General features: G+C 41.3%; 1 protein-coding gene across 1 annotated transcript; it reads right to left on the reverse strand.

Annotated features, from left to right (window-relative positions):
* Positions 1–26777, reverse strand: stk24a (serine/threonine kinase 24a (STE20 homolog, yeast)). Its single transcript, XM_047370422.1, has 11 exons — positions 26251–26777; positions 22144–22374; positions 17075–17131; positions 16858–16966; positions 15524–15681; positions 8268–8453; positions 8028–8173; positions 7817–7943; positions 7661–7729; positions 4987–5123; positions 1–4212 (listed from the first exon to the last, which is right to left on the reverse strand). The coding sequence occupies exons 1-11, from the start codon at positions 26290–26292 to the stop codon at positions 4197–4199; spliced, it is 1278 nt and encodes a 425-aa protein (XP_047226378.1). The 5' UTR covers positions 26293–26777; the 3' UTR covers positions 1–4196.
* Between the last annotated feature and the right edge of the window lie 251 nt (positions 26778–27028).

Below are 27028 nucleotides of genomic sequence, written 5' to 3' on the forward strand. Positions count from 1 at the left end.
TAGAAGTCTACAAATATTTATTTCAGTTTGAATCACCAATAAATACACAACACATTTTTAGATAAATTCATCATTTTAGCTCCTAGAAGAGTTTTATTCAGCAGTATAAGAGGTTCTCACTATCTTCTTGACATCCCTGCACTTCCTTGATTAAATAGGATTGTTTAAGATATCTTTAAGGGAAAGGAAAATAGTTGGTGTCTAAAGTGTAAAACCTAAAACATTTACATTTTTTTCTGTAGTAATTTAGTACCAATTTCAAATCAAAAGAACTACAATCAATATTTTCAAAAAAGGCACTGAAGTTTTAATGAGGAAAACAAATGTCAAAACTTAGATTTTCAAATGAAGTTTTTTAATTATTTTTGTTCATAATCATTTGACAGCATTCAATAAATCCAACAGCACTGCCGTGAATAAGCAAATGTGGAGACCGCACTACAAATTGCCAGCAAAGTCACACAAAATGAAATGTACACTTTAAATGATTGCTTTCCAGTGTTAACAGAAACTTGAACAGAACCATGGACCCAAACTAGGGAGAAAAAACAGATCAGCTGAAGATTTGCCTTTTTCTTTTATAAAGAAATGACGCTCATATTTAGCCTCAAGTACCACTTGCAAAACTTAAAGAAACCCCAGAAAGTGCAACACATAAAAAGATACATGCAAAAGGTGCAAATGATGTTGCATTTTTATCAGAGAGGGACAAATCACTAAAATGGCACATTTTACAAAAACGTTTTACAGAACAGCAGAGACAAAACAAAAGCTAAGCTATATTTGTGGCTTTTGATCTGGTTAGCTGATCTCTGACAATCATTACTGCATTCACTTCAGCAACAAGCTGAATGTCACAGAGACGGACTGAAATAAAACGGACGAGTTCTTTCAAAGGCACGATCTGAAAGTTGAAGGAACAGTTGCTTAGTTTAAGAAATGCATGAGCTGGTAAACTGATAGAGAGACGAAGCCATGGGTTGGTTAACGGTAATCAAAGTATGCAAAGGTTTTAAAAAAGTTACTGCTTTTGTTGCAGAGTGACTAGTTTTTACCAGATGTGTGAAACATAAAGTGTCCTCCTTGGCCGTAACTACAGATAAGGATTCAAAACACCTGAAGTTTCCTTTCATTCAATTCCTATAATTTAGACTCCTGTTAATGGACGGCCAGTAAAAGACAGACAGTATTTCTCCATCCCTAACCTGTTGCTGCACTCTGTGGGGTCAAGCTGGCTGAAAGACAACTACGACACCTTTCCATCGCTTACAAAAAAAAAAATAAACTGGGTTGTTTGAAAATATTTCTGGTTGTTATAGGAATTGAAGAACATCACTCCTATTTAAGCAACACTTATAATGTCAACTAATATAAGCTTGTTATATGTTTGTGTTAATCCATGAAGAGCAGAACAGCCAAAAAGAATAACATTATGAGCAACAAGCACTTGAAACTGTTAAATTTATTGTGTTAATTCTATGTAAAGAACAAAAAACGTTTAGATCCTAAAAATCTACGTTTTATTATTTTAGAAGCAACATTTTGATCATTTTATACATTATTTGCTTTTAGTTTAGGTGTAAACAAAGGAGACCACAGTATTAGTAAACATGTGAACTGTGACAATCCCATGCCTAATCCCCAACTTTTAAAAAAACTGTTCCTTTAACTTAAGCTGCGCACACATACTGCCTCGTGGCACGAAGAGCATAACACCAGAATCCAAAGACCGATGAGAACTTCTTTCTGCCCGACAACAACAGCTTGATAACATGTTTCATGGAAAGAAAAGAAAGCCATACTTTTGATCTTTTATTTTTTTCTCAACAAGAATTACTGCATTTAATGCAAAACAAGCAAAAACAGGAAATGGCATGAAAACAAAAATCCAATCCAACCTTTTTAAAGCTGATAATATTGATCTCATTCATTACAAATACTTTAAGGCGGCTTTATCACTGCTTAGGACTCGACAATCTTTCCATCCTGTAACAGCATGCTACAACGCATACTACCCAGGCCAGTCTATAGGCTCTATACTGTTAGCACTATTATAAACAATCCTTTAAAATAGTAGTAAGAGGGCAGCTGGTCTCTGGCTTCTCAATATTTACATCTGACAGCAGTTTCAACTAATGTGGGATTTCAAAGCACAATCGTTGAGTGACTAAAGGGGCGTCTTCATAAATTAGAATATCACTGAAAGGTTTATTTCTGTAATTAAACACAAAACGTTAAACTAATATTATACAGAATCATTACACTAAGTTTGATACAGTTCAAATGTTTATTTCTGTTCATTTTGATTATTATATGTTACAGCGAATGAAAACCCATGTTATGGTTTCACATACTTGTCCAGCAGCCAGCCACTGACCCCCTCCACAGGAAGGCATAAGCAAAAAAGGCCACTGCTTAAGAAGCTGGCTCTGCGCAGAGGGCTGTAACCAGGCGTATTAATGGAAAGTTTAGTGGAAGGTGAAAACGTGTTGCACAAGCAACAGGGATAACAACAGCCTTGAGAGGATTGTAAAGCCAGGAGTATGGAGGGAGATTCTCAGGGTGTGCGTGACAGCTGGAGTCAATGGTCTGCGAACCACACACACAGACGTATTGAGAGCCCCTTCCTGAACAAGACGTCAGGAGGGTACCACTGGTTGATTACCTCCATGCAGCGTCTCACTGATTCAGTAACTCATGCAAAATGAGCCCTAAGCAAGTACTCAGTTCATTTACAGGACATACTTCTTAGTAGGTTTACATTTCTGTATGCTGAAATGTTTTTTTTTTTTGGTCTGGTATGTAATACTTAAATTTTCTGAAAAACTAAACTTTTGGGTTTCCTTTCACAATAAGACAATCATTACAATTACCAGAAATAAACACTTGAAATCCATCACTGTGTTTAATACATTTCGAATTAAATTTGTAAAGTATATGAGCTATTCTATGATATTCTAATACACCGAGATGTGCCTGTATAAAAAAAAATATATATATATATATCTCACATTAAGTCCAAATGGAAATGCACAACCAGATAAATACTGCGCTGCACTCCAGAGTTCAAGTCGACGGTTCTCTCTCGGTAATACGGTGCATTCCTGCAAAAAATACTGCAAGAGTCATGCTACTGCTTTATGGCTACTTTGCTTGTAGTAAAAGGCAATTATACTTGAAGTGCAATTAAAGGTACCCAGAGGAAGTACCGCTGCAGCTCCTAGGAAGACTAAGAGAGTCTGCTGATTTATGAACAAGATGATGGCACTGCCATTTTAATGGAATGAATGGACGAAACCTCAGCTTTATCTGAGCAATCACGCACAGCAAAAATGAGATGATGGAGCCGAGCCGGACAAACCTGCTCAAACCCCACTTCTCCTGGAATGAAGGCTGGAAGCAGCATCCAGTGTTTGAACTGGGGAGGCTTCAAAAACCCAGCCAGCTTTTACATTCTACCACAACATTACAGCCACAGCAAAGATTCAAAAAGGTAAAGAGAATCAACAGCAAAACAATGGTGGAAGGACAAAAACTTAAGCTGGAGAGGAGGAATAAAATTCAAACACGGATGAACAAAAGACGTACAGGAGCAAGGCAATCTTTACCCAACAGCCTATAATTTGCATTTAGCCATTATGTTTCAAACGTCCTGTTATGCTTTCAACAATCAATAGAAATTAGCTTATTTACAAGTCTGTACAACCATCCAATAAGAGCTCCTTCCATCTTCCATAGGACCGAATCTACTTAAAGCAGGATACCTGAGTTTTCAACAGATCGCCTTCACCCACTCGTTATCTCTCACAACCACACGCACACAACTAACTAAGCAAGGGAAGAGTGTAAACCTTTATAAAACCAAAAACTCAAGACTCCTTTTAGAAAGATCAGCAACTCCAGTCTAAAAATAAAATAGTTGAAAAAGAGGTACAGAGAGGGGACACTGGAGAGGGCAGCCGGATGAGCAACCACTGACTAGCCTGTATAAAACCCTCTGGTGCTCTGCTTCTGCTTGCAGATGAACAGACATTAAGGAGGCCAGGAGTTTTTGCTTCAGGCAAATTTAGAGTGTAGACCTTCCTGGGAGACTTCATCTCAGCTGAGGAGGACAGAGGAGGAGATCTGACTGCTGCCGTCAGGGTGAGAGAGCAAAACAGAGCGGGACAAAACGGCCGTCACTGAGTGGCAGCTGCCTACGGCACAGAAAACCTGGTAAACATCAGAGAAAAATGTTAATATTTCAAAGGTTTTACCTGAAGACAAGCGTAGACATAATGACAAGGGGCTGCGACAGTCACTACAGGAAAACAAAGAGCTCAAGCACTAGGATGAGCGGAGAAATCAGAAGAGACTTAAAAGTATTAAGTTTTAAATGTTTTCACAGAGAAAACAGGGCAACAGACTGCAATGTCAGCAATAATGGTGCACCAATTTAACAGAAACATGTACTTGTGAATCGTTCTTTGTAAGGTAAAAAAAAAGCACCTCTGAAGTTAGAATATTCTCCCTCGGTGGAAAAGATGTGTATTTGTGATCACGTTTTGTTTTGCATTTTGCGAAAATCTGAAAAGACACAAAGCAACTAAAATGCTCCGAAGCTCTCCTGTGTGCCCTTCTACGGTTACAAGTGTAAATATTACCACAGACTTTATGTCTCAACTTAATTTGAAACGACCAATCAAACACATTAACAACAAGAGAGATTGATTTGTTGCATTTAGAGTCCCTGGGAAATTTGAGTTCTGCTATCAGTCTGTTCACGGACTGGTTAAACCAACCGTAGAAGTCTTTAGTTGCCAGGGACTCTGAATGCAACTAAACAATCTCATTTGTCCAATCAGAACCATGCATCTTCCTTCCACTTCACAATTATGCAGTACTCTTTGTTGGTCTATCACATAAAATACATTGAACTCCTTCAGGCTTTCTAACAATAAAACTTCAGAGGGTGGGAATACTTTGCACTGCATGTACCTCCCTTACCTCTGAAGTCTCTGCAGTAGTTCGGCCACCAGAGAGTCACAGATCCCAGGGTGCATGTTCTCTGCCAGGAAAATGGCCTTCCTCAGCTCCTCTGCAGCTTCTGGCTTTCCATTACTCATCTTGCCAGTTTCTCTTAACTGCAATAACAGATGTCTAATTATTTATTTGTCATTTCATGCATATATATGTGGAGATGTAATTTAAGGTGATTCGCCAAGTTTCAGGATCACAAAACAATTTCACAATTGCAAACTTTTCCTAATATACACTGCTCAAACAAAATATAGGGAACACTTAAACAACATAATATAACTCCAAGTAAATCAAGCTTCTGTGAAATCAAACTGTCCACTTAGGAAGCAACACTAATTAACAATCAATTTCACATGATGTTGTTCAAATGGAATAGACAACAGGGGGAAATCTTTGGCGATTAGCAAGAAACACTCAATAAAGGAGTGGTTCTGCAGGTGGGGACCACAGACCACTTCTCAGTACCTATGCTTTCTGGCTGATGTTTTGGTCACTTTTGAATGTTGGTGGTGCTTTCACACTCGTGGTAGCATGAGACGGACTCTACAACCCACACAAGTGGCTCAGGTAGTGCAGCTCATCCAGGTGGGCACATCAATGTGAACTGTGGCAAGAAGGTTTACTGTGTCTGTCAGCGTAGTGTCCAGAGCCTGGAGGCGCTGCCAGGAGACAGGCCAGTACACCAGGAGACGTGGAGGAGGCCGTAGGAGGGCAACAACCCAGCAGCAAGACCGCTACCTCCGCCTTTGTGCAAGGAGGAACAGGAGCACTGCCAGAGCCCTGCAAAATGACCTCCAGCAGGCCACAAATGTGCATGTGTCTGCACAAACGGTTAGAAACCGACTCCATGAGGATGGTATGAGGGCCCGACGTCCACAAATGGGGGTTGTGCTCACAGCCCAACAACGTGCAGGACGCTTGGCATTTGCCAGAGAACAGCAAGATTGGCAAATTCGCCACTGGTGCCCTGAGCTCTTCACAGATGAAAGCAGGTTCACACTGAACACATGTGACATACGTGACAGAGTCTGGAGACATTGTGGAGAGTGATCTGCTGCCTGCAACATCCTTCAGCATGACTGGTTTGGCAGTGGGTCAGTAATGGTGCGGGGTGGCATTTCTTTGGAGGGCCGAGATGAGATCCTCAGACTCCTTGCGAGACCATATGCTGGTGCGGTTGGCCCTGGGTTCCTCCTAATGCAGGACAATGCTAGACCTCATGTGGCTGGAGGGTGTCAGTAGTTCCTGCAAGATGAAGACATTGAAGGTATGGACTGGCCCGCCCGTTCCCCAGACCTGAATCCGATTGAGCACATCTGGGACATCATGTCTCGCTCCATCCACCAACGTCACGTTGCACCACAGACTGTCCAGGAGTTGGTGGATGCTTTAGTCCAGGTCTGGGAGGAGATCCCTCAGGAGACCATCCGCCGTCTCATCAGGAGCATCTCCAGGCGTTGTAGGGAGGTCATACAGGCACGTGGAGGTCACACACAATACTGAGCCTCATTTTGACTTGTTTTAAGGACATTACATCAAAGTTGGATCAGCTTGTAGTTTTTCCACTTTCATTTTGTGTGTGACTCCAAATCCAGGCCTCCATTGATTAATAAATTTGATTTCCATTGATGATATTTCTGTGATTTTGTTGTCAGCACATTCAACTTTGTACAGAAAGTATTTAATGAGAATATTCCATTCATTCAGATCTAGGATGTGTTATTTGAGTGTTACCTTTATTTTTTTGAGCAGTGTATTTTTGGAGACATCACATCTATGGACGAACAGTTCATATTTGTCCATCTGCATCCCATACAGTCCTAAAAATCTCTCCATATAGAGGACAGCCAACCAGTTACCAGTAAGTATACCAGAAGTTATTAAAGGCTTCATCTGCTGTAGTGACTATGTTGCTCTTTAATAGTGAAGTAGGAGCTGAGTATCGAGACTGGAATAAAAAAAATAAAAAAAAACAAGATCCTGGTTACAAGCAGCCAAAACGAGTGTCTGTCTGCAGAGTGGCTGGGTTCAGCTTTACAGTTAAGGCGGGAAGCTCAGCTATCTGGATGGAGCTGAGAGCAGAGCAGCTGCTCCTCCACAGCGAAAGGAGTCAGCTGAGATAATTCTGGCATCTGATTGAAATACTTTCTGGATCTCTCCCTTTGGAGGTTTATCGGGGACGTTTCACTTGAAGGAGAACCTGGGGCAGATCCATTATTTGCTGAAGGGACGATATATCCCTGTGTTAAGCCAGATGGTGCCAATGAAACTCAGCGTTCTCTGGGCTTCCCTCTTGGACCTGATACTTTCACAACCCAATCTCTTATTGGAGGAAATAGAATGGATGAATGAATGGATGTATATTATCTATAGATAGAACAACACGGTAGGGGCTGGCTAAAAATGCTTACCTACAATTTGTCTTTTATATATAAGAAATTAGAAACTTGTACTTATAAACTTCAAGCAGGAAATGGAATTGGAGAGAGTCTATAGTGATTTTTGTTGCATGCCTGTCCGGACCTGGTAATCACCCCATACATTAATCCCTTCAAGACAGATTATGAACCCTGGAGTTCGTATTTATTCCAAATGGTAAAGCTAATTATTTAAATTAGAAGTAGGTTAGAGATCGTAATACCTCAGAGAACAATGGAGAGAATATCGATGTTAAGCTTTGTGATGAAAGGCTGTCTGAAGTCTGCCCCACCTGGAAGAGAGACATTTTTAACCAATGTTAATAATGGAGATGATGTCTGTAGCACATTTGGTCCGACGTAACGATTTATGATCCGACCTGCAGCTCTACAGGCTCAGCCAACAGAACAGGCTCAGGTGGTGACTCCTCAACCGGACTGTGGTCTTTGATGGTGCCAAAGATCCAGTTGTCGTTGCTTTTAGTTTTGCTGCCCTCCTTCAGCTCCCTGCAGGGAAATTGGGTTCAGGCACATCAGTGCACTTAGTGTGACTCGTCTCGAAGACTGCATGATGAAGTGTAGAGAACCTACTGATCCGATTCATCAGAACTTGAGTCATCCCGTGACTGCTCTGATTTCCACCTCTTGTATCGGTCGATCAGCTCAGTCAGATAGGTCGTCTTTTTGGAGTGCCTCGTGATAAATTTGTGTTTTAACAACTCTTTAGCTGTTGGCCTCTGTGGAAAAACACAAACACAGCAGTTAAATTTAAAAATATCCTTTTCTTATTTAATTCGTCACTACACTATGAATAAGACAAATCAGACTCACAAAGCTAGGGTCCTTATTTAAACAGGCTTCAACAAACTCTTTCAGGAGTTTACTGTAGTTTCCTTCCAGTGTTGGTGGGTTGTTCTTTGGGATGAGGAATAAGACTTTCATAGGATGAAGCTCAGAGTGGGGCGGCTCTCCTTTAGCTAGTTCTATAGCCGTTATCCCCAAGGACCAGATATCTGCCTGTGAAAACAAAGAAAATCTGATATTTTCAACAATATTGAAAAATGTCACAGCTTCTCTACAACCGCTCTGTCAAACACTGTATGAAATGACATTTAAAATAAATGCAGTATTTGAATTTCTGCTAAAAACGAGGCTGTGGCCCAGCAGCTGCTTTGAGAAGCCACACTGACTCATGCTGTGGCTGTTCCAAAAATATGCGCCGGGGCTTTTCTAAAACACATTGTTAACGGTGCTTTAGTGCTTAGGACCAAAAACAGAGAGACTGAGGTCAGAGAAATGTGGAAGTTAAAAATAAATTCCCTGTGGGAATAAATACATTAATAAGCCACAGCTTCAAAATAATCATGGTGGATAAAGTGTCTGCTTTAGAGTTGAATGAAGATGATATCAAGAGGCCAAAAAACATCTGAGACAAGCACCAGCTCCTTAAATACTGAGGCTTTTCAGATCAGAAAAAAGATGAGTCATGTAACTAAACCACATGTAAAAGCATAACCCCACCCAAGCAAAGTTTGAAAAATGCCACCAAAGTGGGCCGTGCCAAGACACACAGGGTGTGAGCCAAGTGTGGGGATGAGTGGAGGGGGTTATGCAGGGGTGTGGTAAATGGCCTGTACTAGCTCTTTATCAAGTCCCCCAGAGACCCCAAAACGCTTCACACGACATTCAGTCATCCACTCCTTCATTCACACACTGACAGTGGTGAGCTACATTGTAGCCACAGACTGACAGAAGTGAGGCTGCCATACAGAGGTGCCACGGAGCCCTCTGACCACCACCAGCAGGCAAGGAGACAACGACACGTGCTCAAGGACCTAGACAGACTCGAACCAGCAACCCACCGGTTAAAAGACAAACCCCTACCACCATCGCCACGGTCGTGTGTTCATCACAGGAGGATGAAGGAAAGTGGTACCTTTGACATACTGAAACATGGAGAGTGACGCTGGTAGTTTTGCCACAAATTGATCTTTTAAAAAGGTGGAGGATTTTGCTCCCCCCTCGTCACTGGAGGTTGAGGAAGTCTTTGTGGAGCCCAGCGGGCCTGAACCTTATCAGTTCGAGCCGTTGGCTCCAGGAGCTGCCTCAGCGATGGCCAAAGCCGGTGCTGCCGAGGCAGTGGAGGACAGGATAGGTCCAGCTTCCGAGTGGTAAAATGATGTCTGCAGCATCACTGCTAACATGGACTAACGTTCAAAGCAGTAACAAACTTTCAGAAAGTTTACATTTCCATGTCGATTTATATTATCTCCAGTAAAGCATATGATCAAAGGTATAAAGCATAAAACACTATAATCAGCATTGCAGTTCCAACTATTGACTGGCAACGGGGGCGTGTGTCTGAGACGGTTTTACACCCGAACGCGGGGCTGTGACATAGATATGTACCAGGCTGTACAGTTTCAACCAATAGGAAAATTCAACTGCAGTAGCCACCTTTCAACCCTACGAGGGCAGCCTAAGGCAGTATTAGGACAAGTTTACATGAAAATGTAAATAATTGCACAGAAATATAACTAGCACACTTGAGGCCCAATTTATATAGTTCATCTGCAAAAAAAAGGGGTTTAGTTCCACTTGAATTCCTTCCTGCTCCCTCATCCCGTAATGCTGGAGCAGCAACGTCGCATGTTGCTGTTCCTGTAGCTTAATCAAGGAAAGTCGTAACGCTTCAACCGCTCTGAAAACCTGGTGCGGGTCCATTCTGGGCACTCAAGACTACTCAGAACCAACAAACCTCCATAGTTTGTTGGTGGGGTATGCAACAAAGCTCCTGACGGCAATCTTAAAAACACTAACAACTACTTTAAGCCTAATAACACTCTTGACAAATTTCTCGTACTCGTCGTCTTCCGCTTATCCGGGACCGGGTCGCGGGGGCAGCAGACTCAGCAGAGACGCCCAGACGTCTCTCTCCCCAGACACCTCCTCCAGGTCCTCTGGGTGGAGCCCAAGGCGTTCCCGGGCCAGCCGAGAGACATTGTCCCTCCAGCGTGTCCTGGGCAGTCCCCTGGGCCTCCTCCTGGTGGGACGTGCCTGGAACACCTCCCGAGGAAGGCGTCCAGGAGGCATCTGGTATAGATGCCCGAGCCACCTCAACTGGCTCCTCTCGATGTGGAGGAGCAGCGGCTCTACTCCAAGCCCCTCCCGGATGGCCGAGCTCCTCACCCTATCTCTAAGGGGGTGTCCAGCTGCCCTACGGAGGAAGCTCATTTCAGCCGCTTGTATCCGGGATCTCGTTCTTTTAGTCATGACCCAAAGTTCATGGCCATAGTTCAAAGTTCATTCTTCCCTCACTCGTGAACAAGACCCCGAGATACTTAAACTCCTCCACTTAAGGCAGGAACTCCCCTCCAACCTGAAGAGGACAGGCCACCCTTTTCCGGTCGAGTACCATGGCCTCGGACTTGGAGGAGCTGATCTTCATCCCAGCCGCTTCACACTCGGCTGCGAACCGCCCCAGCGCATGCTGTAGATCTTGGCTAGAAGGGGCCAGCAGGACCACGTCATCTGCAAAAAGAAGAGACGAAATCCCAAACCAGACCCCCCTCCGGCCCTTGGCTGTGCCTAGAAATCCTGTCCATAAAAGTTATGAACAGGACCGGTGACAAAGGGCAGCCCTGCCGGAGTCCAACATGCAACGGGAACAGGTCAGACTTAGTGCCGGCAATGTGGACCAAATACCTGCTCCGCTCGTACAGGGACCGGATGGCCCCTAATAATGGGCCCCCGATTCCATACTCCTGGAGCACCCCCCACAGGGCATCACGAGGGACACAGTCGAATGCTTTCTCCAGGTCCACAAAACACATGTGAACCGGTTGGGCAAACTCCCATGAATCCTCGAGTACCCTGTAGAGGGTATAGAGCTGGTCCAGTGTTCCACGGCCAGGACGAAAACCACACTGCTCCTCCTGAAGCCGAGGTTTGACTATCGGTCGGACTCTCCTCTCCAATACCCTGGCGTAGGCCTTACCAGGGAGGCTGAGGAGTGTGATCCCCCTGTAGTTGGAACACACCATCCGGTCACCCTTCTTATGAAGGGGGACCACCACCCCAGTCTGCCAGTCCAGAGGCACTGTCCCCAACTGCCACGCAATGTTGAAGAGGCGTGTCAACCATGACAGCCCAACAACACCCAGAGATTTGAGGTACTCAGGGCGGATCACATCCACCCCCGAAGCCTTGCCACCGTGGAGCTTTTTAACCACCTCGGTGACTTCAGCCTGGGTGATGAAAGAGTCCAACCCCGAGTCCCCAGCCTCTGTTTCCACCACGGAATGCGTGATGGCAGGATTGAGGAGATCCTCGAAGTACTCCTTCCACCGCCCGATAATGTCCTCAGTTGAGGTCAGCAGCCTCCCACCCACACCATAAACAGTGTTGGCGAAGCAATGCTTCCCCCTCCTGAGGCACCAGACGGTTTGCCAGAATCGCTTCGAGGCCAACCGGTAGTCCTTCTCCATGGACTCACCAAACTACTCCCAGGCCCGAGTTTTTGCCTCTGCCACAGCCCGGGCCGCAGCACGCTTGGCCTCACGGTACCCGTCAGCCGCCTCAGGAGTCCCACAAGCCAACCACAGCCGATAGGACTCCTTCTTCAGCTTGACAGCATCCCTTACTGCCGGTGTCCACCACCAGGTTCTGGGATTGCCGCCGCGACAGGCACCGCAAACCTTACGGCCGCAGCTACGGGCAGCAGCATCGACAATAGATGCGGAGAACATGGTCCACTCGAACTCTATGTCTCCAACATCCCCCGGGATCTGGTCAAAGCTCTCCCAGAGGTGGGAGTTGAAAACATCCCTGGCCGAGGGCTCCGCCAGGCGTTCCCAGCAGACCCTCACTATGCGCTTGGGCCTGCCAAGTCTGTCCGGCTTTCTCCTCCTCCAGCGGATCCAACTCACCACCAGGTGGTGATCAGTGGACAGCTCAGCCCCTCTCTTCACCCGAGTGTTCATAACACGCGGCCGAAGGTCTGATGATACGACATCAAAGTCGATCATTGACCTCCTGCCTAGGGTGTCCTGGTGCCAAGTGCACTGATGGACACCCTTTTGTTTGAACATGGTGTTCATTATGGACAATCCGTGAGTAGCACAGAAGTCCAATAACAAAACACCGCTTGGATTCAGATCGGGGAGGCCATTCCTCCTGATCACGCCTCTCCAGGTGTCACTGTCGTTTCCCACGTGGGCATTGAAGTCCCCCAGCAGAATAATGGAGTCCCCGGGAGGGGCACTATCCAGCACCCCCGACAGGGACACCAAGAAGGCCGGGTACTCCGCACTACCGCTCAGTCCGTAGGCCGAGACGACAGTCAGAGACCTTTCCCCAACCCGAAGACGCAGGGATACGACCCTCTCATCCACTGTGGTAAACCCCAACGCGAGACAGCTGAGCTGGGGGGAAACAAACAAACCCACACCAGCCTGCCGCCTCTCCCCGTGGGCCACTCCAGAGTAGAAGAGAGTCCAACCCTCTCAAGGAGATGGGTTCCAGAGCCCACACTGTGCGTGGAGGCGAGCCCGACTATTTCTAGTCGATATCTCTCGACCTCCCGCACAAGCTCAGGCTCCCCCCCCCCCCAGCGAGGTGACATTCCACGTCCCTAGAGCCAGCCTAAGCATCCGGGGATCGGGCCGCTGAGGTCTCCACCTTCGTCCGCCACCCAATCCTCTTTGCACCGGTCCCTCACGGTTCCCCCCTGCAGGTGGTGGGCCCACTGGGGGATGGCCTCGCGTCTCTCGTTCGGGCTTGGCCCAGCCGGGTCCCGCGAGGAGCAACCCAGCCCCCAGGCGCTCTCCGGTGAGTCCCGACCCCAGGCCTGGCTCCAGGGTGGGACCCCGGCTCCGCCGTACTGGGCAACGTCACGTGCCTCGATATTTTTGTCCTCATGAGAGATTCTTGACAAATTTCTTTTACCAAATTAAATAAAATTCTTATAATCATTACTAAAAATAAAAAAATGCTTAACCTTGTTTACCATTTATGGGTTTTTTCTCATTTAAATTTCATTTATTAAAGCTACTGACTACTATTGTCCGCACAGATAAATGTAAATAAAAAGGGCAGAAATGAAACTGAACAACTTAGGTTCCTCTTTTCAAGTTTCCGTAAACATTTAAAGATTGGAAAATGTAGCAAACGGAGAAAGTGTCTCGCTTAATAGATCACATTCAGCAGCTCTTCTCTATTAGCCCCTGTGCGAGCAACCCAGTTACTCAAGGGTATTCCCCTTCAGATGCTTAGTTATCGTGCTTGTGCTCATCTGCTGTGAGACTAAACCTTGCTTGAAGTATTTCCAAACGCTAAACCTTTTTGGCTCATAAAAAGTTGAAGACAGCTCATTCATCACTTTGACCGATGCTTCATCTGCACTGATGTGTGCAGAGAGAGATGCGCATGGATTATAAATTGCCTCACACACAAAACCATGTGGAGAAAAACTGTTACAATGACTGGAAGTCTACAAAGTAAAAAAAAAAAAAAAAAAAAAAAAAAGAGATGAATTTCTAAGAAATTACGCATGAATTTCTAAGAAATTACGCATAAAATACACTATTTGTATTGATTTCAGAGGTTAGCCTCAAGATTGTGCGTTTCATTCCAGCACCCTCCTGCCACAAGTCGATGTGCCCCTGGGCAAGGCACCCAACTGCTGCTGCTATCATAAAATATTTATTTGCACTTATGACAGTTTGGATCTCATGAAATCCTTCACACATAATTTTACTGTTTAAATAAACGAAACATAAAAATATACACTAATTTCTAGTAGTGTTTAGCTCGTAACCTAGCAACACAGTTGGCACATGTTGCTGGTTTACCAGCTTCCAAGTGGAAAATGGTTAAACTGATCCAAAACAGATGTTCTGACCTCAGAGTAACTACCAGAACTTGTTCTTCACTTCAGTTTAAACCTGGAGACAAATATTCTCCAGTATTTCACTTCTCAGTAGTTTTCATTTGAAGCAAGGACAATTTCTTACGTTCAACAACTCATGTTTTTGGCTGGGGCTCATCAACTCTACATCGCACTAAAGCAGCTCTGTATTTACCTTGTAAACAGATGATGCCAAAATGTCTTGAGTACCTCTAAAAAGGTACTTGAGCCACCATTTGGGAACTTCCAGTCTCAAAAATCAAGGTACTTCAGCTTTGGTGGCAATAAACAGGAGATTTAGACAATCTGCAAACTTTGGTTGCGCACCACAGCAACACAAGCGCGATGCAAGAGCATCTGAGCAGGAGGTAACCAGGGGTTAATGATGAGGCGAAGCTGATTAGTTTCCAGCTGCTGAATGGCCCTGTGAAACCAGACAGGCTGTTTGTCTGCAACATATTCTAGCGAAAAGATGTTTAAAGAAACTTTTAGACCTGTCTGACCCATCGTCTCATTAATTAATGCTGCAGGTATTATTGGTCAAATTTCTTAATTAGGCACATTTAACTGTAGACAAAATGAACCAGGAGAACTCAGAAATATCACATACAGTTAATAAATCCAATTTACATGTATGATACACAGAAATCTCTATTACTGCACCTTAAAGATAGAAGTTCTTCTTTTTCTTCAGACTCGCACTAATGTCTGAACTGAGGCCTATTTCTTTTTTTATTTCCAGTTCAATGTCTTGAGTGTTTAAGGTGTGCGTTAGAAAATAAATTAACCTGTCAGAAGCTTTCAACAGCCTTGACATCATATCTAAGGATCCTATGCTGCCTAAAGCAGAGTAACCTTAGTGTATTTAAATGTCTGACAAAGAAAGTTCTGTCATTATTTTGGCATTTAGCAAATAGAAATAATTTTGGTAATCCTAACTTACCTAAAACAAGAAAAGTCTGATGTCATATCAGAAAGTGAAAGAAAATGTGTTTTTATAGAGAGTGTGCAAAGATCAGGTTTTTATTTCCTATCTGGGAAAGGATTATGCAACATGCTGCTTTAATGTCCATAGGCACATCCCATCGGGCTCATTCGCACTTTGTTTCTGTGTCTTTTATGACGGTGATGTAGCTGAAATCCCATCTGGCAATATGTAACAGTAATAAAGTTCACTGACCTTTGAATCGTAGGCGGATTGCTTAATGACCTCAGGTGCCATCCAGAAGGGTGTTCCAACGAAAGTATTCCTCTTTATTTGCGTGTCCGTCAACTGACCCGCCACACCGAAGTCCGCCAGCTTCACTTCCCCTTGCTCTGACAGCAACACGTTGGCAGCTAAAAATAGCAGTTAAACAGTTCCTGAATACATCATTTACTTCTTCAAAACAATAATCATTCAGAATTAAAAATATAAAAAGCCAGGTTGTGTCTCAATGTGGTAAATCGGAAAACTTCCAATCAATTAACCTCCTGTAGAAAATATGTTGCTTAAATATTGACAAAGCAAAGGTAATCTACACTGTGTGCACAATTATTAGACCATATAATAATTTTTAGGCATATTTTCTAACTCCAAGCTGGATAAACTTGAATGCTTATTGGATTTAAGCACAGCAGGTGATGTGTATCTGTGTAATGAGGGAGGTTGTGGCCTAAGGAGGTCAACACCCTATATCAAGGTGTGCATATTTACTTTATTTGAGATTTAACTGACTCTAAGAGTCAAAAATTACCAAAGGTCTCAGAAGGGTGCAGCATTCGTGATGTTTTGGGGTGATAACAGAACCAAACGTTTTGTTGCAAATAGCCAAGAGAGTCGCAAGAGACGGGTTGCGAAAAAAAGATGCAAATTAACTGCCAAGAACTTGAGAAGAATCAAGTGTGAAGCTATCAGGAACCTATTATCTTCCAGTGCTGTCATACTGCATAACTGCAACCTACCACGAGAACCTAGAAGTACAAGATGTTCGGTGCTCAGAGACACGGCCACGGTAAGGAAGGCTGAAGTCCGATCTGAATAAGGCACATAAGCTAAAGCGTTTAGACTGGGGCAAGAAATATCTGGAGTTTTGGGTTGAAGATGGGCTCAAAATCAACTCCCAAACCTACTGCCAGTATTTAGAAGACACTTTCTTCAATTAGTGGTAAAGAAAGAAGTCTGGATCCTTCAAAAAGGCAGACTTTTTGCAGGACAATGCTCCATCACAAGTACGCCTCTGCATGGCTAAGCAGTAAAGTCGTTTTGGATGAACCTAGATCACTGTAGCTGGTGATTTCATAAAAATAATCCTTAAAAATAAGACTTGCCTAATAATTGTGCACACGGTTTATGTGAAGCAGTGTTTGATTTTAGATGTGAAAGTTAAGGAATTATTATGCACCTGATAAACTCTGATGCCACGGCATTGTAAACTCACACTAAAGCAATAAAAAGGGATTATAGATACCATGCTAACCAGATGACACCAATAACTGTTCCAACAAAGACAAAGTAATTTACCAAAGATTTACCTTTGATATCTCTGTGGATTTTCTTCTCAGAGTGCAGATACTCGAGTCCTTGCAGAATTTCCCTCAGGATTGTTGCTATCTGTGTTTCATCCAAGGTACCTGGTTCCAACTTTGAGAAACAGACATGTGTGACTCCATGCCGTCGGAGTACAAACCGCTCTCCAAGCGAAACTTGTTTTTTTTAAAGTTGGTAATCAATTTCAGATCAGTAGCTTACCAAATCCAGAGCAGATCCTCCTCCTAAATATTCCATAATAATCCATAATTTTGTACCCTGAGGAATAAATCAGAAATTGTAATAGTTCGTACATACAAACAAAGAATTTGACTCAGGTACACTTTGCTCTTTGGTGTTGTTTTTGTATATATAAACTGTATATATAAACTTTCACTATAATATAGGTGTTCAGGACGTATATTTAACAGCTTTTATTTTACACTAATTGATGATCAGGTCTGAAGGATGTTCAACACTATGCCTCAAGGCAGGCCCAGTTGAATGTATTTTACTGTCATTTTATGAAAGCATGGAATAGGATAGACACTGAAATTACAAAAATGAAATGTGTTCAGTCCCCCTTTACTCTGATACACATAAATAATAATGGGAACCCTGTTTGATATCAACAGCCGTTTAACCAGGCTTATATGTCAGATCCATTGAGTGATTCAACATAGTTGGATGCACTAAATGTTACCGTCATTTCAGACAGAGCAGCATTACCTTATTGCAGCGATTGCTGCAGATCTTCGTGGTCTCATCGAACTTCTTTGTTTTACGTTAAACATAGTGGCCAAACTTTCAAACCATTGAGAAACAACTTGGTTGCGAAAACTGCAAAACACATTATTTCCTTCCTTTTCAATGGCTTTTGATGATAAAAACACTCAACTCATGGTTTGTTTAGGGAGAGGTCTGCCATTATATTGTCTTTAGTCATCAACTTTTGAAAAATTTAAATTTTTGACTTTTCTCAACCATTCTCCCTTTTTGTTTATAATAAAACAGGGATGTTTTTTCGTTGTTTTCATCATGTCACAGTTTGTTGGTAACTTGGTAAAGTTGCTAAATTTCCAGCTAAATGTCTTGCAGCAGTTTTAACCCCAGAATTAGACCATGAATACTATGTTCCTCTCTTTTTTTGTTAGTAGTCTGCCCTCTCTTTCGCTCTCTACAAATAAAGTAAAATCTGTCACCAGATCATCCAGGTCAAACCAGTTGCACTTTCTTTGGGGTCATGTTTTCAGCTTCATGATTAATTTTAGGTTACCAAGTTTCCGTTTGCCCTTAGGTGAGTGTGTGCATGGTTGTTTGTGTGTTGCCCTGCGATGGACTGGCGACCTGTCCGGGGTGTACCCCGCCTCTCGCCCACAGACTGCTGGAGATAGGCACCAGCTCCCCCGCGACCCACTATGGAAGAAGCGGTAGAAAATGACTGACTGACTGAAGTTTCCGTTTGATGTGTATGTTATTAAATAGATACAAGATAAAGTCTGGGTGAGAAATGAGCACAAGGCCAATAAAAAAGTGCTAAGTTTAGCACTAAAGGATGTGCAAACTGCAACCACATCTGTAACAACCAAAACAAGAAGCTAGAAAACATGTATGGTAATGACAAAATCAGATTAAAAAAAAAACAGATTTTTGAAGTTCCGAATTTAATTTAAAGCTGCTGCCATACTGTTCTGCCATCTTCCCACATATGTTTGCACATCTAAAAACATTGCTGAAGAAATGAAGTGTATGCTATCACATTCATAACGTGTGTGTTTCATTGACCATGCTCCCTGTTACATATTTACCACGTTTATTGGGATAAATGCTGTAATAATACAATGTAATTTACCTTTTGCTCTGATGTCTTTTTTTATATTTCCACATTGACTGTCTGATCATCTTGGGGTGAAAGTTTGATGCTTTATACATAGTCTATGGTTCTGCCAAGTTGTATAATAATAATACACACAAATGACAATGCCCTAAATACTAAAGGTCACAGAGTGATGGAAGCACAGATGAGAACAAGAGGAAAGGTGAAAATAGGGATATATCGCAAGTGATGTCACTATCATAATATTTTTTAATATCCTGCAGCCCTAGTGTTGAGTGTAGTACTGCTGCTGCTGCTACTACTACTACTACTACTACTACTGACTACTACTACTACTACTACTACTACTACTACTACTACTACTGACTACTACTACTACTACTACTACTACTGACTACTACTACTACTACTGACTACTACTACTACTGACTACTACTACTACTACTACTGACTACTACTACTACTACTACTACTGACTACTACTACTACTACTGACTACTACTACTACTGACTACTACTACTACTACTACTACTGACTACTACTACTACTACTACTGACTACTACTACTACTGACTACTACTACTACTACTACTGACTACTACTACTACTACTACTACTACTACTACTACTACTACTGACTACTACTACTACTACTGACTACTACTACTACTGACTACTACTACTACTACTACTACTACTGACTACTACTACTACTACTGACTACTACTACTACTACTACTACTACTACTGACTACTACTACTACTGACTACTACTACTACTACTGACTACTACTACTACTGACTACTACTACTACTACTACTACTACTACTGACTACTACTACTACTACTACTGACTACTACTACTACTACTACTACTGACTACTACTACTACTGACTACTACTGACTACTACTACTGACTACTACTACTACTGACTACTACTACTACTACTACTACTGACTACTACTACTACTGACTACTACTACTACTACTGACTACTACTACTACTGACTACTACTACTACTACTACTACTGACTACTACTACTACTGACTACTACTACTACTACTACTACTACTGACTACTACTACTACTGACTACTACTACTACTACTGACTACTACTACTACTGACTACTACTACTACTACTACTACTGACTACTACTACTACTACTACTACTGACTACTACTACTACTACTACTACTACTGACTACTACTACTACTGACTACTACTACTACTACTACTACTACTGACTACTACTACTACTGACTACTACTACTGACTACTACTACTACTACTACTGACTACTACTACTGACTACTACTACTACTACTACTACTGACTACTACTACTACTGACTACTACTACTACTACTGACTACTACTACTACTACTACTACTACTACTGACTACTACTACTACTACTACTACTACTACTGACTACTACTACTACTACTGACTACTTTTGCCTTTGTCTCAAAACAACATTGCTTGGTACCCAACTTTTCCTGATTTTTAAACAGCATCAAGATGTGTTTAAAATCAGGTGGTAAAGTTCACCGATTTGCCTAAAAAAAATAAGCACTCCTAATTACTTTATAAAAATATAATTAAGTTACAATTTAAAAAAACAGATATATTATATCTAATTGTAAGGTAAACAGAAACATGTACTGGTATATATAAATACAATAAGCACAGCGCTGATAATGGTCTGTGAGAGCTGGTCTTCAGTGATGATTCTTATTGGGTCTGATCAGATTCGTCTGGTGGGTTTGTGATGTAGCCCAGTGTGCTTTAGCCAGAGACTGTATTTGTCTGCCTTCTTTTAACTCAGGTGAAATTTCTGATGCCTTGTAGTCTTTGCCCTCCCTGAAAATAACTGGTACCTCTTCTGTTAATTAACAGCTGACCTTCATTCCTGTACTTCCTTAACAGCGTTGCGACGTAATCAACTTCAGACAACAAAAGAGAAGACTTTGCCAAGCAACAACTGTCCTAATAGATGTTTTTTTTAAATTGTTAATTAATTCATGTTTGCAAACTAAACAGTAAAATGCCTTCCCTTAAAACTTCTGCACACAGAAATCAAATCACACTGCAAGGTTGCAGTTTGCTTGTTGTTTTATGTTCCTTTGCAACACAACGTGACACGTAGTGACATGCATCCTAGTGAAGGTGCAGTTTTACCCATTTTTTATTTCTTTTTGGTACAAAAATCTCTGTACTACTGAAAGAGCCTGAGAAGCTGGAGCTAAAAAAAAAAAGACCTTTTAAAGAGCCTTGAAAACGCATTCAAACCAGGATGAGACATTAACTTAGAAGTATTTTGTCAGGAGGTTCTAAGAGGTTTTGAGGAGGTTCTGAGTCATCCTGTGAAGATGAATGGGACAAATTACTGTCTTCAGATGTGAAAGTTGTTGTCCATTGATGCACTCTGGCAAAAATTACAGCAAAAGGTGGTTCTGCACACCACATTTTTGATTATTTATTATCACTTTTCCTAACTCTGCAATTATGTACTACTGTACCACATTTTCTCAGGTTAAAACCTCAACGCATGCTATTATGTTATGTGTTGGATCAATATAGAGTTCAACGGGTTTGAGAACCTTCACAAGGCACTATTCCTCACATCTATGTGGTGACTTAAGTCTAACCACTTTTAGTCAACATATCCCAAAAACACAACAAGATAGGAGTACAGAAGGAGAATGGAGTATCTCTGCAGAATACACAACACCACATACCTATGCATGAAAAATAAATATAACGCAATAATACCTATTTACCAAGTTTTGTAAGGAACACACAGTACTAAAAGCCTGTATTTTCTTCTTTGCTCAGTGGCACACCGTAGTTTAGCTAATGGTCCACTTTTCTCCAGTTTTGGAGTTTATGCTGTACAGTAAAAGCTTTGAGAGGCTTTCTAAGCACCATTAGGTGTAGCAGGAAATTATATTATACTGAGAAAATACTTTGTGGCTTGCAAAAGATTGATAGTCAATACAGCAACTGGATGATATCCAAATTTACTAGAACCAAAAATGAAACTGTGAAGAAGCTTTAAAAATCTTTCAGTTTCAGAAACATTTTAGGGAAGCTTAAATATGACACAGTTTCTGCTTCTATAACCGCTGTGCTGTTAATTTTAGTGAGTCTGAACGTTGGCTGAACAGCAAGTCTAAACCACAACTTTCAGATGTCTAAGCACTTATAAAATGCAGCGTTAACAGACCAAAATGTCAGCTAAAATGCCCGCCTACTTTATGACTTGTTTCTCTGCATATCTGTGCCATTTTTCAAAGGCAACTGCTCCATTATCTGTTTCAATTATTTATTGACCTACATTGCCTATTCTGCCAAGCAGGAACTCACCATTACTGTATCAATCTTGCTGAACATAGACTATTACGAGTTTACTGAATGTGCTTCCCTGAACTCAAAAGCCTACCTTGAGATAAGATCCATGGTATTTGGTGATAAAGGGACTGTCACATTGGCTTAGCACTGTGATTTCTTGTTGAATATCTTCTATTTCATCCTCTGCCTCCTCGAGGTCGATAATTTTAATGGCCACAACTTTCTGAGTCTTTCTGTCGATGCCTTTAAAGACTTCTCCAAAGGAGCCTTTTCCTATCCGCTCCTGCTTGGTGAAAAGTTCCTCCGGATCAGCGTTGAAATTCTTAGAAACAAAATGAGAAAAAAAACAGACAGAGAACACAGATTTTAGTCACTTTAAACCACAGGAAACACAAAAGCTAGGTTGACGCACATTTTTGTGTCAGTACTAATATGTATGTAAGTTCGCACCTGCTCCTAGTCCAATCAATCTAGTTTTTCTAATTAAAACTGGACAAACTCCACCTATGTTTACTTAATTGTGTGAAAAATTATGAAAACCTAATATAAGATGATACAAGACTAATCATTTATATATATATATATATATATATATATATATATATAAAAAGCTGGCATACAATTAAAAAGCCAAATTAAGCCCAACTAAAGGGAAACAGCAGCAGTCTGTGGAATAAAGAAATCTGAATTTTGAGAGTTTAAAATAGTTTGATGTTTTATAGAAATGTGTACCAATAAAAAAAAAAAAGTCTGCATTAGATATATTTTTATGTAATTTTTCCCTTTCCTTTCATATTACATTTTTTTTTTTTTGAAAACCCAACAGAAAAAAATGTAAATATATTAACAGAGTTTTGAAGTCCGCTTAAACCTAGCTCCATTTTATGGCAACTTCTCTTACACAAAAACTTCACAAGAACTGAGCTAATTAATTAATAGTAGTAATAATAAATTAAATGAACCTTTGATACAGCAAAAGCACGTTCTACTCATTAATATGATTCTTGCAGGTAAGCTGGAAATTCCTATAGAACCCATTTTAAAAACATGACAATAATTAGTTAGATGGGAAAACGAACAAATCGAGTTAAAACTAATACTTCAGCAATATTATTTATTATTTCTATCCTTGCACTAAAACCCTTCATTTGATCCCCCAACAGAAAACTTCAGAATCAATAAAAGATATCATACAAGAATTTTTATCTCATTAGTTTTACATTCCGATAACCAGAAATAACATGTTAATACTGTATGTAAAAAAAATAAAAGCATCTTAATGGCTTTCTGGAGACAGAGAGATGCCGTACAGTATGTAGATGTAATGTGTTGCATAACACTGTAGTTGTATGCTACCATATTTGTAAAAGCCAGTTCAGATTTCACTCTCTCACAGCTTGGTACATGTTCAACGCTCTGTCCCACCCCAGCACAGCACTGACCATCTGAATGACAGCTGTCGTAACACGTTTGCATTTGTGATGAATTACGCGAGGGAAGCATTTGTAACATCAGTGGAGTGGGTATCATTAAGTTGATGACGTTACAAGGTTTTAAGCTGAGCTAACAGATGCCGATAGCTTGTTTCCTGCACTAGAAACTCTACAAACATAAAAGGTAATGAAACTAATAACTTCGTCAGCAAGTTCAACAACTCCAAACTGATATGTGATCATTACCTATTCATTTTTACCAAGGGTTGAAAAGCTTGAAACGTTTCTGTTCCCAGACATCTGTTTTTTTTTTTTTTTTTTAAACGTCTGACATGAGTAATGTTTGCGCCATAAGACCCCATATCACATACATCACTGTGGCTTAATGGCCTCCAAAGCAAAGGCTAAACGAAAACAGAAAGACTGCATCCTAAATTATTGACTGAGCTAAATGGCTCATTTCCCTATGGAGCATCAGGGAGGGAATAACAGCCTTCGAAACAGACCTGCTAATTAGTAGAAATTGTTGGGAAAACACCAATATTATTGTGTTTGGTACCACAGAGCACAATACGAATTTAAAGCGTATAGTAGCATTAGTTTTATAAATGAAAACTTGCAGCAAAAAAACAGGCTGGCTGCTAACTGGTCAGGTAACCTGGCTCTAAAACGATGATCTGCAGGAGCTCAGAGGAAATTACTTTACAGCCTCCGTCCCGTGAGAATAGTTTCCTGTAAAACTGCTAATGCATGGTGGTGAAACCAACAAGGCAGGTGGGAAGAGCAACAGCCCTTTGAACAGCTGGCAGCGGGAAATGCTGAACTGAATAGCGAAGGGACTTTTACAACAAGCAAGAAAATGCAGAGCGATGCAAAACAAAGCCCTGCAAAAACAACAAACTCAAAATGTGACTAAAGCATACACATAATGGGAATGCAATTGCTATATCCATAGTCAGCAGGTTTACTAGGACAACTACTGCTGCTTGAACTTTGCAGCAGAAGCATGTTTTTATTCTTCAACGTCTGCTCCACGTCACTTCGTGGTCTGCTGTCACAGACCAACATGCAACAAACCCCAATAAACCTCAACTGCAACCAACCTACACTTTGACTGGAAATCTACAGAAACGTCTCTTAACATCATTACATGTGTGCAGGTGAATACGATTTAGTGATACTTCTAAGAAAAGTGATATTTTGGTATTAATTTATGCAAACTTGAACATGCCAACTTAACTATTTGCTGATCATATAAACAGTGTGGTCTAGAGCTACTCAAATATGAAGCAAAAAGTAAGATTGTTTTAACATGAAGCGTAAGTGTGTTCATGGAAAGAAGAAAGTAGCAAAACAGTTACAATAATGGTTACAGTACAAATTCAAATTAACTACATTTATTCAATGTGTGCCTACTGACACACCAGGATCACACTTTTTTGATTTGGTTCAACTTGTTGCATAAAACCTTCAAATATGTAAAAGTACCCTGTTGTCAACATATATTTTAGAGGTTTTCAGCATCAAAAATTGGCATCAACACTTATTGTAATCAACTTTTGTGCAAAATTGATAAATTGCTCCTCCTGTGTCCCTTGGGATCAAAAAAAAAAAAAAACTACATGCCAGTTGAGCTGCACAATACATCATCTTCCACTTGACAATATCATTGTGTGTAATATCGCAGTGCAAATAACTGACTGGATGCAACATTTATGAGGACACTTTATTTTAAGTGCCATGCATGCAAATCCTGCAGACCAATAATGTCTATAGCCAATTGGATGGACTTTCAGTGCCTTTAATGGCCATCCTGGAGTTATATTTTTAGTGGATGAGACGCAAAAGCTCTCAAAGTGTGGTGGGACATTCTGATGAGGAAATAAAAGGACAGAGTCAAGGAATGTGGGTTTATCATAATCGGCATTGCAGTATTTCCCAACATTATCACAATTAAACGTTCTCCTCATATTGTCCAGCCCCACTTGCCTGAGAAATATGTAAAAATACAATGTGTCCCACCTTTAAATAATGTCAGAAGTCCTCACCATACATAAAGATTCTTGTATTTGCCCTCATTTTATCTCCAGAAATGTTGGATTTAGTAATTCAAGTTGTTGTTTTTTTTTTTTATTAAGAAAGGCTACAAGGTTGATTTTCTTTCTATCCCATTTATGCAAATCAGGGAATGTCAAAAATTGGCACCAAGGATAATTCTGATACATTTTTATTTTGGTGGGAAGCGGTTAAAAAGTCACCCTACAAGTTGATTTTTTCCCCCAATCCTACATGCAAAGTTGGAGACTTACACTACATTAAACAATATCTTCACCCATAGAACAAAAAGCAAAACATGGAATTTTAACTCTAGAGAATAAAAATAAGAGGAAAAAAATGAAATGCGTTTTTTTAAATGGAGGAAATGGCACAAAAATGTGAAATGGACACCTATTACTCTATTAAGTTTAAAATGCATAAAAAAGATTTGAAGGAAGAAAAAAAAAAACATAACGACGATAATCAGCATTCAGATGGGTAATAGCAGAGGCAACTTTGCTACCAGGAACCTAAATGGACTTTGGCAACTTATTTTTAATCAGTGAACCCCAAATTGTGGCAGTGGTGGAAAAGGTGACACTACCAAGACGTTCTGCTAGATGGCTGTTTTCAGGTGCACGTACTTGACGTCAGACTTTAAAGGATGCGTTTTAAGTTTAAATTAGATGAATGCAACTCTTACATTGATAGCATTGTGTTATATTTACCTGAACTCCCGGCAGTCCACTCTGAAGAGGCGAGTGCGCCATGGCGTCAAGGAAGCAAAGATGACGCCTCTCCTCGTCTCTTCAGCTCACCTTCTCAGAACAACACCGCAACTTTCCCGACAACCGTTCTGAGTCCAACCGAATCCGTAAAGCTGGTAAATGTATGATATGGAGCCGTCACTTTTTAAACAACTGCACTTCAACGTGGATCTGTTGCCTTCTTCCCTTGCTCGTCTTCCGCAGTTGAAGGAAGCTAAACGTTAGCCAGTTGTAGCCGCTTGTTCGCAAACAGTTAACCAGAGTAGCTTTATCTCCGCGGCTCCTCGGGACGTCAGCTGCTCAGAGACGCCTCACAAATCTGGTTGTAATCAGCTGCAAAGAGATAATATGTGCACATTGTTGTGGCAGCTGTGACGCTTGTTGTTCCTCTCTGGCATCACTTTCCTCTGTCTCCCGGCGCCATCTTGGTTAATTTCATTTCCATTTTACTTTGGACCAATTGGAGTAACGAAGAGTACACGCAGAACACGTCGTTTTTCATTAGAGGTAACGTCACTACAGGAAGGGAGTTGACGTGCAAAAAAGGTTATGGCAAGACCATTTATCATGTAATGGTTAGACAATAAGGGCTCTCAATAACTAATAAAAATGTTGCACAAGCTCAATCTTTAACAAAAACTATTTCTAATTTATAGATTCCCACCTAAGCAATCTGAACTAAATTCAGATCACAACATTAACTACTTCTCAATCATTTATCAGTTTTTATTAAATAAAG

Source organism: Girardinichthys multiradiatus, chromosome 7 (assembly GCF_021462225.1).
Source record: "Girardinichthys multiradiatus isolate DD_20200921_A chromosome 7, DD_fGirMul_XY1, whole genome shotgun sequence".
Classification (NCBI taxonomy): domain Eukaryota; kingdom Metazoa; phylum Chordata; class Actinopteri; order Cyprinodontiformes; family Goodeidae; genus Girardinichthys; species Girardinichthys multiradiatus.

Bases quoted from the DNA above. Each gene is read 5' to 3' on its own strand.
- stk24a (XM_047370422.1), bottom strand. From the start codon at position 26,292: ATGGCGCACTCGCCTCTTCAGAGTGGACTGCCGGGAGTTCAG. The intron at 8,174-8,267 runs GTGAGTCTGATT...GTTTTTCCACAG, and splicing joins TAAATAAGGACCCTAGCTTT to AGGCCAACAGCTAAAGAGTT. The intron at 5,124-7,660 runs GTATTACGATCT...CTGTTATTGCAG, and splicing joins TCTCTCCATTGTTCTCTGAG to TTAAGAGAAACTGGCAAGAT.